The following is a 12770-nucleotide window of genomic DNA, read 5'->3' as shown; positions in this document are numbered from 1 at the left end:
CACTCTGGCAACCTTTAGACAGACTATATAACTACATATTTTTATTGCAGGTGTGATCCCAGTAGCCCCTACATTCATCCTGTTGGTTGGTGTCAGGAACATGGAAAACCTCTCACTCCTCCACAAGGTGAATGTCTAAGCATTGTCTACTCCATCTTTTGCTAAAGGAAAAAGATATAGGAATGCACATAGGGCATTTTCCAATACAGGAAATATGATGAGCTATCTAGTTGGTTACTTCTTCCATCACAGATACTGCTTTGTGATCAAATAGGAATTCACAGCCCTATTTACTCTTAAAATATAAACCCTTTTAGATACAATAATAAACAAGTACCATAAAATCATGGCAAGGATTTTTTGTTAAAATAGATGTCAGTGCATGATTTCCTGAAGTGAAGTTTTGAAACTAAATGCTGAAATAAAAATGGCATCATGAAAATGTAATATTTTACTTAACTTACATAACATAAAAAGTTTTTGTCCTTGTTTCTCCCATTTCTTTGCCCTAGGTTTGCCCACCTTTTGGAATATAGATCCCAAATAGCATTCAACCTTCCTGTAGAAGAATGTTTTATAAATCAGTCATGAACTTGTAGCTTAGCCTTCCCCAACCTGGAAACCTTTAGAGGTTTGCTCAGTGACCATTTTTGAGACTTATGGAAGTTGAAGTCCTTGCATTTCAAGGGCATCTGTATTGGAGAAGACATTTATGGTGTAAGACATTGAATTTTTGTATATGCTAGGCATAATCAATCCCTGTTTTAAATTGACCATTGATTTGTATCTATCAGTAACTAACATTCATGGTCAATTTGAGTTCCTAAGAGCCTATTGCTACTAGTGAATTATTCTAAATAGATCCACTCCAGCAAAACCTTTTCATCTCCCAGATATTTTCATTTCCAGACTATCCTGACCCTGAGAACTTCTGTTGGGAAAAATATTTGTCAGAAACAGGTGCTTCTGCCGCACCAACTTGGGCCTTTAAGGTGGTGAGTAGTTTGCATTTGTTCCAAATCTCTGCCATAATATTTTCCTCTCGGCCTCAATATTTTCCAGAAGTATAGCTGGGAGGAGGGAAACCTTATGTATGCTTAAGTCAGTGTTCAGAAGACAGCGATTCTTCCTCTGATCGCCTTTTCAGGGGAAGCTATTTTGGTAATGTGCAGTTTTAGACTCTAGGAATGGTTAAAGTTTTCAGTACTAGAATAAGCAACAAACCATGCATTGTTCCTCTCTCATATAAAAAGATGAATCAGGCCAGGGGATAGTTAGTTGTGCAGGATGTGATTTCACCTCATAAGCACCATCTTTCCTTACCTTTTTGTTTGCCTCACTCTAGAGGCAGCCCCATGACTTTCTGATGAACATGAAATTGGAGGCAGTGGATCGAAGGACCCCCTCTCTAATCAGAGTTGCTAGTGTAGAGGATGTAGAAGACTACAGGATAAAGGTGGGCTTTTCTTCTGCTTTCTGCTTATGCCTTTCTTTTTCATGGTATTGCCCAGTAATTTATGTACTTCCTTGTGGTAAATGAAATGTATTGGGGAAAAAATCCAAAGTCTATTTGTGATTAAAAAATACAATGCAGGAGTATAAATGTTATTTTGCAACATTTACAATGGCTTTTGGGGTTTTTATAAGCAAAGCGATAGTTTGACTTAATTGATACACGGTACTAAGCCATAATTTGTTGACTAAAGCATACAACAGATTTAAGTCAAAATTAAACAAGTCATATTACAGATGGTTGCATGATGTACCCAAACCCCTGTTTATCACTTAATTATGCCTTTCATCTATAGCTTGGGAAAACCTGAGCTTTGTTTTTGTATTCTACAATTATGCACTAAAATAAACATATACTGGATTTAAATTCTGCATTCTTAAGATTATAGAAAGTATTTATAGCCCTATGGTTATAAAGAAAACCTATAACTTTTAATGCTTGCTGAAACCTGAGAACTTAATGTATACTTCAGTGTTGGCTTTTACAACAAGCAAAAGCAGAATAAACTTTTTAACAAGAACAATAAGAAGCTTTGTTTGCTTACTATAATAGTTATCTGTTTGTAAAATATAGCTTTCCTTAATGTATCAATGTGATTGTTTCAGAGCTGAACATACAGAGCCTGTAATGGGGAGTGGCTGGCCCTTTAAATCAAAAGCCAATCTGATGTGCCCAGAAGTACATCCCTGACTCCTAAGAGGCCAAGAAAGCAAAAGAAGGGGATTCAGTCAGGGTTTTGGTAGAAAGAGCTTTGGGGTAAAGGAGTTTGCTGGAATTCTGGATGAGGTTGTTACCTCAGGCAAGGCTGAAAGTTGGTTTAGATAGAATTGCATTAGGGTATTATTATTGTTGTTGCTATTATTGTTGTTATTATTACTTGGTGTTGTAAGTGTGGAAACCTATTTTATAACTTGACATAAGTTGGTTTTTGTTTAAATTCTGGAACTGATCAATTGCCTCTTGACACCTGCCTGAGTTTGGCTGAGCTACAGACCTCAAAATTTTTTGTTTTGTATTTCTGTATTCACCACAGGGGGAGGTGAGAAATTCTTTTTCAATCCTCCTTGGTTCCCCAGAACAGCAGTCCCCAAGTGTCTGGCACCATGGGCCAGTTTCATGGAAGACAGTTTTTCCACAGACTAGGGGTGGTGGTATGGTTTCATGCACAACCTAGATCTGTGCATGTACAGATGAAGCTGCACTTGCTTGCCTCCCACACGGACTGGTACTGGTCTGCAGGCCCTTCCCAGGAGGGCTGATGTGGGAGGGAGAAACCAGTTTATAGTGAAGGAATGAAGGCAGCAAGGAGATATGATTGGCCAATGTCTATGGAGTTTCTCAGTCATCCAGATCATGGTTGTCCCAAGGTGCTTTTTCCAAAAGGCAACTGGACTTTCTTGGGTTTTTTCTTTGAAAAAAGAATTGAGGAAGCTTCTTGGATAAGAAGTGAAACATTTTCAAAGAAAAAAAAACCAAGAAAATCCAGTTGCCATTTGGAAAAACATCTTGGGGTAATTGGCCAGTCACTTTAGAAGAGGGCATTTTGAGGGCACTTTCCCCCTTATTTCAGGGCCAATATTGCCAAATGTCATATGATAGCATCCACTTAATTTGTTATAGCAACAGATATCAATGCAGGTAGACACACCAAGTCTAAAGTTCTTCTGTGCTTATGGTTGTCACTTTGCTGGTACTTACAAAAATGGAAAGATCTAGCAGTAAATGCAATATAGTAGGTACAGAGGATAATGCAGAAAGATTTGGCAATAGCCAAGCAACTGTAGTAATGTCTATTCCTGTTCCTTTCCATGCACAGCACATAGGCATGCTGTCATGGATAGCTGATATGCTTTTGTCAACACTGATTAAGAATTGTGCATTTTATACTCAGTAAAGTTTTATGTACTCAGTGGGATGCCACTATTTTCCCACAAATAGTGTTCATAATACTATCCCCTAGTACTTTTTATTTAGATGTCAGAAGAAAAAGCATTTGTCAAGGGAAGAGATGAGGTCAAATGAGCAAGCCAAAAGGTAAAATATAGTGGCATAATTATGAAAGCTGCACCATTTTCACTTGTGGATGAATAGGAAGGACAATAACGTGGGAAAGAAAAGGTATGGATTCAGTTTCCATCCCTAAACAATAGAAATGTGGCCTCTGTAAAATGAGGAGAAGGAATTATTTAGAAGTTTATAACATTTTTTCTGAGACTCCCCATTGATTCCATGCTGCCATGACCAAACAGACTCCGGAATGAACAGATTTTCAGTTATGCTCGTTTTGCCTGCATACTGTTGGATTTGGAGTGAGATGTGGGGATTTGGTAGTTTTCATCTTTTGCCTTTTTGGAGTGTTGCATGTATCTAAAAGATTCATACTTCCGCTTGTGAGGTATGTTGTCTTAGAAGTATGTTTTATATAAACATATTTCTCTAATCATATATATATGATTAGAGAAAATACACCTTTGTCTCTGCTGGTTGGATGCTCCAAGGATGATTTCTAAAATCTAACTACATTCTGTTGATGTTTGCCTATAGATTCATTTTGATGGCTGGAGCCATATCTATGATTTCTGGATTGACTCAGATCACCCAGACATTCATCCTGTTGGATGGTGCTCAAAAACTGGACATCCATTGCAACCTCCTCTTAGTAAGAACAGTAACTACATGTTGCACAAATACTTGCCACATTCTCATGATTATCTAGTGACAGTAGAAATAGACAGCACAGACTCCGTGGAATAATAGGGTGGCATCTTTTAGCTTATAATTATAACAGGTGATGAAAAAGTAATGCAAACACCTTATATTGTGTTAATTCTTTTGCCCTGGAACTACAGTGTTTATAGGAATCTTTAGTTCTCCAAAAAGATATAAAAACATGAGCCCTATGCAATTATGAATCTATAAAGTTGCTTTGTTTCCAAAAGAAAGAGGGAAGACTTTATTATCACTGTACAAAATTTGTAGGAACATTTCCAAAAATTGTGTATATATTCCACTCAATTTAAGCTTTATGAAAACTTCTAAAACTTCTATTTGTTTCAAGTAGTCTCTCTTCAAAGGTTTAGGATGGTTCTACATGGATGTTATTTTAGATAATTCTGCTGCTTTTTAATGCTAAATTACTGTACCAATGTTGTTGTTTTAACTCATTGTTTTAACTAAATATTTAGTGTACTTTAATATGTTTACATAAGCCATATTGTAAGAATGGCTTTCAAACATTAAACCAAATATATAATACATAAATATTTCCTTTAGAAATATCTACTGAACAGTTTTGAATGTTGGTGTATTTGGGTATTTCTGAAATTCAACTGTAAAATATTTTAATATGCAACATAGAAATAGAGAGGCAAATTTTACTAATTAGAATTCAAATTTTGAACTATATTTGTTTGGGGAGGGGAGGAGAAAAATTTATATACAAGTTTTGTTTAAAGAATGAAAATTAATTATAATTTCATTCAGATGGAAATTGCCTTTGTCTTAAAGTGCCTGAGATTCAAATTATTTCTTCCCTTTTGAGCAGGGCCAAAGGAACCCATCTCCACTACCAATGGAAGCTGTCCAACCTTGGCCTGTAAAACCCTCCCAGCTACCAAGACTTCCAAATATAGCTTTCACAGGTGAGCACTCAACATAAGACGCAATATCTTGCTGATTATGCTGGTATAGGCAGCATGAACTTAAGGCCCCACTAGGAGTTGTTGAGGAACAACTATTACTTCAGTGTCTGTGCAGCTTACCTGGAATAAATCAACTTAACATACTGTGTGAATCCTGTATCCTCATCAAGATATTCCAGCTACTAGTCTTTTGTGGCAATTTATGTTTCTATTGTTGGTTGCAATAGACTGAAAAAAGGAGCTGAAACTTTTAGAATTGAGCATATACGGTTCACAGCTGCTAAATTTCATAGATGAATATTGAGCAGGATAGTATTATTATTATTTAGCACCTGCTAACACACAAAACCAAATGCTTTTTTAATCTCTATTTTCCAGAAAGTGTCCAACACCTGGTTGTGATGGTTCAGGCCATGTGACTGGGAGATTTACAGCTCATTACTGCATCTCAGGGTGTCCCCTGGCAGAGAAAAACCAGGGGAGGGTAAAGGCTGAACTTTCAGACACTGAAAACTCTGTTCGAAAAAGGAACCTAATTGCTTATTCCCAGAAGAAGAAGTCTCGCCATCATGGAAGGTAAAGAAACAGCCAGTGTTAATCCATTGGGATGTCACACTGAGGGGTGCCATTGTAATTTATAACCACTCATTTTCAAATATTTGCTTTATGGCTATTCCTCATAGTTTATGCACGATTTCTTGCTAATCCTGTGCTTCTCCAGGCATTATATCTATTTTTATATATTATTCTCTTGGACCCTGAGTCACCTTCTAAACTAATCTATTATCTGCTTTTATATCTGTTCTTATTAATATTATGCAGAATAACTTGCTTCTGAGTGCAGAGATCTGTGAGTAAGTTGGGTCCTAATCAACTGTGGCATTAGAAATTAAAATGGAACATCTCATGGCATAATTTCAAAGTCATATAATACATTGTCATTTCAAAGCTAAGCATATCTCAGTCCAGGAGAGGCTAGATAGAAAACAGCAGATGATCCCTGTATGTACTTCCCTAAAAGATTTTTAAAATGAAGATTAACAGGCATGTTAATCTTAAAGCTACATACAAGGAAATGAATAGAACAAAAAATCAATATTTAGCTCCATAAATCTTCTGGTGGCATGTTTGGAAAGATGAAAGAATACATACACATCAACCACATATTTGACATAGCCAATGGAAGTATAATAGTGATGTTGAACTACATGGAAATCCAGGTTCAAGTTCACATTTAATCACAGAGTTTGCTCTCAGTGTGATTAAATATGGGCCATCAAATTATTGTTGACTGTTAGCAATCACATAAATAAATTTTCTCACGACTGTCTGTCCCTAACTTACCTTTCAGGTTTTCCCATGGTGTACCCATTTCCACTGCAGTTAAATCTGTCTGTCTTGTTGCTAGTCACCCTCATCTTCTCTTTCCTTCTACCTTTCTCAGCATAGGGCTAGTTTTTTTGTATAATGTGTCCAAAATTTTGATTAATTTGAACTGGATCATTTGTACCTCAAGTGAGAACTCTGGGTTGATTTGTTTGATAATCCATTTGGGGTTTTTTTTCTTGGCTGTCCACAAATAGACACTTCCCTTATTCACTGAAGGAAGAAGAGTACAACACAGTTAGATTTGCAAGGTTCTGTAATTGTAACTACTCTCGATAAAAATAGTTTTAGTCTTTCTGTGAAGTTAGTTTCTTGATTTGAGCTACCTAGTAGGGTTGAGGCAGTCCTACCCACCTCATATTGTAGGTTGCTCTGAATTAAAAATGAGGGGAGAAATCCCATCTGTGTATACATCTTAAACTTTCAAAAGAAAACGTTAAAAAGTCACTCAAATCAAGTTCAACTCATAGAAGTTGCACTCATTTTCTTGTCAGTAACATGACATTGATTTATCTTTGTATTTTCTTTTTTTGACATCCCAGTCTAGTATTCCTTAGTTATCCCCCACCCAACTATTATGCAGATCCAGCATTTTTTCAAGATTAACCATGGTCAGCTAATACTTCCACTATCCATGACAGACAGGATATAAAAGCAATAAATACAATTAAATGAAAAAAAATGAAAAAATCAGCTAGATACTCCATGCAAATTTCTGGACATGGATATTTGATTCATGGTCTATAAAACAAACAAAACATTCTTCTCTTGTGGATTCAATGAGAAAGATGTTTTTGATAAGGCATATAATCTTGAAATACATGCACCTTTTCTTTACTTGTTCTTGGGAGTACATTTGCGAGTAGAAGTAGTCCTTGATTACTGATCACTCATTCAGTGACTGTTCAAAGTTACAATGGCACTGAAGAACAATCTTGAAGCCATTGTGCTGTGATCATGTGATTCAATTTGGGTGGTTGGTAACCAAGCACACATTTATGATGATTGCAGCATCTCATGGTCATGTAATTGCCAGTTTCTCACAAATAAAGTCAATGGTGAAGTCAGCAGTAAGTTACCTCAGTGATTTGGTTCACAACTGCAGCCAGAATTGACATCATAAATCCATGTTGTCACATGACATTTTACTTAAAAATTGTGCTGCTTAGCAATGGATTTGTCTATCCCAATTGCAGTCAATAAGTGAAGACTACCTGTATAGCACTTTTCCAAACTGCTTTTATTCCACTGTCATCTGTTTCACATGATTCTGCCCCCACCAATATATGGTTTAAGGTTTAGCTAGTAGGATTTACTATAGCACATTTTCCAATCAACCGTATGACTTATATAAAGCATTTTTTGTTTCTCTAGAGGACGACCTCCCAAATATCGGAAAATCCAGCAGGATGATTTCCAAAGTAAGTATATTAGTTTGTTTTTTCTATAAGTGGCAAGCAAAAAAGAGCTTATCCTGTAAGAACAATACTATAAGAGTAGCAAAATAATTATTGAGTGGGTCTTCATATGTAAAAGTACAACTGGATCTGGCTAACTTGGTAGAATTAGTCCCTGCAGTTTTCTTGGCAAGATACCAGAAGATACCATGGCAAGATACCACTGTCTCCTTCCTAAGGCTGAAAGAGAGTGATTTGTACAAAATCACACATATAGTTTTTTGCCTAAAGTGAGACTAGTGCCTTTGAAACTGCAGACCAGTTAAGACATTTCAAGAAGGGGACCCGGAGCATATCCACCCTACCAAAATGGGTAGAATAGGCAGGGAAAGGTAATCATGCAAATAATCAGACACTCTCATGCAAGGCTTTAAAAGTCATTATTAGCATCTTGGATTGGCATCTAGAAAGAGATTGGGAGCCAGTGCATCTTGTATACTCTGGTATATTATAGGGCCTGAATGGTATTCAACACTGTGTGTATGTCACTATATTCTGGATCAGGTAGATTTTCTGGATAGTCTTCAAGGTTAGTGTCTTGTACAGCATCTTAAAGTAATCCAGTAGAAAGTGACTAAGGCATGAATGACTGTGAGCAAGGTTTCAGTTCAGGAATTGGTGCAGTTGGTAAATCTGTACAGATATTCCCCTCTCATAACTACCAGCAGCTTATTGAACAGGAGGTAAATGTCCAGGAAGACCCTAAAATTGATCATCAGCTTGGGTTGGGGATTATCCCATCAAAAGTCAGATATAACACAGCACCAAGAGATATTGAAGGACCAGGAGTTCTGGGTGGTGTAATCTCAACATATCGTATAGGAGAAAATTGTCACAGAACTTGTAGAACAAGCCAATTTCTCCATACTTTAGAATGATGATGGTACCCATGAGCTGAATTCAGTTCCTGATTATTGCATCTGCACATTTTTCTTCAAGGTGTTACAGAAGAAGTTTGCTTCTGCCTTTTTTGAGGGTTTTTTTTTTAATTTCCCATTCTAATTTGACATGTGATAAATCTTGTTATCAGCCATTTCATCAGAAAGTATGCACCAGTCTCTGTTTATGTCAGCCTTGTCAGCACATCCTGACCGTTCCTTATCTCTCTGCTGGGATCAGCATTGTAAGCTTCTTCCTGGAGTAGCTGGGATCACAGCATCCACAGTGGCCAAATGGACAATTGATGAGGTAAGAGTATCCAAAATTTTGTTTAAGCAACCTTAACCTTACTTTAATGTAATACATTTAAATAATTTTGTTTTTCAGCATCTTCCAGATGTCATTAGGGGTGGGATAGTATATTACCAAGTCTTGGTTAATAGATCAGATTCAGGTGCTTCTGATGGTGAAATAGGTCATATTAAAGAAAGGTTTAGGATATGTTGGTATAGAGAAAACTGCTATTCCCCTTTTCTCTCTTCTTTAATTTTTGTCTGTATGTCTTTTCTCCAAAGGTTTTCAGCTTCGTACAGACGTTAACAGGTTGTGAGGATCAAGCAAAACTCTTCAGAGATGAGGTAGATGGAATATTTTTTGTGTGTATATCAGTGGTGGGATTCAATTTTTTTTACTACCGGTTCTGTGGGCGTGGCTTGGTGGGCGTGGCAGGGGAAGGATATTTTAAAATCTCCAGTCAGAGGTGGTATTTGCTGGTTCTCTGAACTACTCAAAATTTCCGCTACCGGTTCTCCAGAACTGGTCAGAACCTGTTGAATACCACCTCTGGTGTGTATCCTCAAATCAGTTTTTGACTCCTTGCCTGGACTAGCTCATTAAGTTTTCTTGGCAAGATTTCAGAAGTAGTTTGCCATTTCTACCTTCCTAGGCCTGAGAGAGGGTGATTGGGCCAAGGTCATCCTGATGACTTCATATCTAATGAGGAACTGTTTCTAGCCTGATGCTTAGCACTATTCCAAGTGCTCTATGGTCTCATAAAATAAAAATTCATTGGCATGTGGAGTAAGAAAACTGGAGGGCACTTAGGAGGATGACTTGCAGTCTTTCCTGTTGACTTCCACATTGACTTTGTTTGAGGAAAGCCAGCAGGGAATGTGACAAATATTAGTAACATGACTGTAGGATGCTGCGACCCTGGTTGCCACACAAACTGGTTGCCAAGCACCTGAATTATGATCATATGACTGCAGGGGTACTGCAGTGACCAGAACATTGAGGATCAGCTGTAAGTATCACTCATTCACCACCATTGCAACTATGAATGGTCATTGAACAAGTGGTTGAAAAGTGAGGACTATCTATATTAAGAACTTTTCCTAAAAGATAAGCAACCTGCAATTACCTATTTACTCCACAAGTTACTCTATGCCCAAGAGTAAAGTTTTGCTGTGTCCAAATATGACAACAGAAGTATTCACTTAATTAATGAAATGTTGCTATATTCTCAGATTGAGTTTGGTGGTTTTAACTTTTTATGATGTGATCTTGAATAAACATAAAATGATTGAATCCTTTTTGAAGCATGCATTAAAGAAGTCTTACTGTTACCATTCAGTCTGTACAGTAAATCTGAATACAGTAAAGTTTTTGGACTTGTTCATCTTTCTGAATTGTCTTATTTTGCATCTTCTGCTAACAGTATAATGAGATTAAATAATTGGATGTTTAATCTGTTGCTGTATATGCATTATACTTAAACAGACATATCTTCCACAGATGATTGATGGTGAGGCCTTCCTTTTGCTGACTCAGGCTGACATTGTGAAGATCATGAGCGTAAAGCTTGGCCCAGCACTTAAAATCTACAATGCCATTCTTATGTTCAAAAATGCTGATGACACCTTAAAATGAACTAGCCATGACAGCTTTTGACTTTCTTCCACACAGAAACTGCCAGACTCTTTTGTCTGTCTGTCTTGGATGAATTGAGACCTTCTTAACTGCTGCAGTTGTAAAATCCTGCCAACATGCTCTCTCTGAGTCTTCATTCTTGTTTACATGCAAAACACCTTCCTTTCTCCCTCCCTCCCTTCTTATCTCAGCCTTTGTTAATTCTGTCCTGATAATGTTTAATTGAAAAATTCCAGGAATGACTTACTTGATGCCAGAAATCCTGCTAAGTTCTCCTGTTGGTTATGATGGCACATAACATGGGTTTGAGACCAGATTTGCTACTGAATTTAGCCTGCGGTGGCTTTCACCTATCATCTCCGACTGCTTGAATTACAGTGTGTCTGTATTAGTATTTATTGTTTTGCAATATATCCACTGCTTTGGATATACTGCTACCATGTACAGTATTTGGAAGCAATTTTGAAATCTGATTTTTCTGGGCAAAAGTCAGTCTCTTAAATTATCAGGAATTTTACTATGGGCTATAGGAGGCATATAGAAAACAAGATTAGCAGAGTAACAATATTAATACTTTGCACTAAGTGAAAACATTCCTCTCAGTCAATAACTAATCGTTATGCAGAGGTAGCTAACTTTGTCCTGTCATATTGGCCATGAGATACATGAAATGAAGAAAAAAAAGTTGTGCAACGCAGTTTTCAGATTCTTTGATTGCATCAACTTGGTCCCATCAGTCTCTATTCAGTTCAACATGTGCCAAATATTTATATTTTGTTGTTTCACAACTTAGATTAAAACTATTCTTATTTAAACTTTTATAGTTTTACCTAAACAGTATAAGGTGTGTTGTAAACATTCAATTAATCAATAATTATGTTGCTAACTGCATAGAGTTTTTCCTATATCCTCTTGATAATGACTAACATATTCTGTTGGGCCATTTATGCTGTGCTCACATGGACTTAAGAAGATAGGCAGGAGTTGTAATTCCAGTCTGTCTCCTGTTTAGGCAAGGGAAAAGATGGCTTGAGACAGTAAGAGTTTACATTTAATCAAAATACAGAATATTAATTTATTGTTATTGCATTTACTTTTGTGAAGAAAGTTAGAAAACCATATGAATTTTATATGTCAGATGCCCAAATATCTTAGAACGTTCCTGTTGGATTTCTTCTAATTTAAGTCAATTTGATATGTTTTGGGATTTTCTTCCTTTCAATTTTTCATCTCTTGTATGAACTTATTAGTGGTCCTGGATAATAGAATCATTGCATTGATTATGATGGCTGAACTAAGGCTTTAGTGGTCAAAGATCTCTTATGTGTTCTTAGATCTAATTTGCAAGGTGATTGAGCTCTTAAGAACACTTTTTTTCCTTTCTTCCCACTTCAATTTATGAAGATAAGGGTGATTTTCTTTAATCATGTATATGCCACCAACAGATTTGATATTATTGCGGTCTCTGAAATCTGAAATACTTAAGACATGGTCGGCTTTTTTCTTTTAAGTATTGGCTACTTGCTATTTGAAAAAAATGTGTATCTCAGCTTTCCTCTTTCATAATAAGTAGATGATGATGATGATGATGATGATGATGATGATGATGATGATTTTGTGTTTTCTCTATGAATATCATATGTAGTTCCTAAGAGGTATGGTGCCAAGAAAAAAGAGGTTTTGCATCTCTTATCAAACCCTTCTAAAAATGCCAATGATGAATGTGCCAAGCTCTTTCTATATCCAAAGAGATATACTTTTTATCCATAGGGGGAAAAAATCCTCTTGGAATACCTAGATGATTCTTGACAAAGGATGTGGACTTAAAAGTCCTGTTTTTGACATAATCGTAAGTCTTGTTTGCTGTGCAATAATGTAAGGCAGCCATTTGTAGGAAGTAAATCCTTCAAAGAAGAAAAAAGCAATTAGTCTGTTCTTAGTAACTTTTGTTAAATTTCTAAGTGC

At 36.6% G+C, this 12770-nt stretch overlaps 1 protein-coding gene across 1 annotated transcript in view; it reads left to right on the top strand.

The window, feature by feature from the left end:
* The window catches only part of L3MBTL1 (L3MBTL histone methyl-lysine binding protein 1), a 41615-nt gene extending 29821 nt beyond the window's left edge, over positions 1-11794 (top strand). Inside the window, exons 13-22 of the mRNA XM_087929095.1 lie at positions 51-127; positions 910-995; positions 1346-1456; positions 4058-4172; positions 5058-5154; positions 5533-5730; positions 7915-7961; positions 9028-9185; positions 9452-9514; positions 10671-11794. Of these exons, the coding sequence (XP_087785221.1) occupies positions 51-127; positions 910-995; positions 1346-1456; positions 4058-4172; positions 5058-5154; positions 5533-5730; positions 7915-7961; positions 9028-9185; positions 9452-9514; positions 10671-10805 (1087 nt within the window). The 3' untranslated portion in view covers positions 10806-11794. The remainder of the gene's footprint in view (positions 1-50; positions 128-909; positions 996-1345; positions 1457-4057; positions 4173-5057; positions 5155-5532; positions 5731-7914; positions 7962-9027; positions 9186-9451; positions 9515-10670) is intronic.
* The last annotated feature ends 976 nt before the right edge of the window (positions 11795-12770 follow it).

This window comes from Pseudonaja textilis, chromosome 3, assembly GCF_049901715.1.
Source record: "Pseudonaja textilis isolate UNSWEBS1 chromosome 3, rPseTex1.2, whole genome shotgun sequence".
Taxonomy (NCBI): domain Eukaryota; kingdom Metazoa; phylum Chordata; class Lepidosauria; order Squamata; family Elapidae; genus Pseudonaja; species Pseudonaja textilis.
Note: the sequence above shows the minus strand (reverse complement) of the source record. Positions and strands in the feature narration are given on the sequence as shown.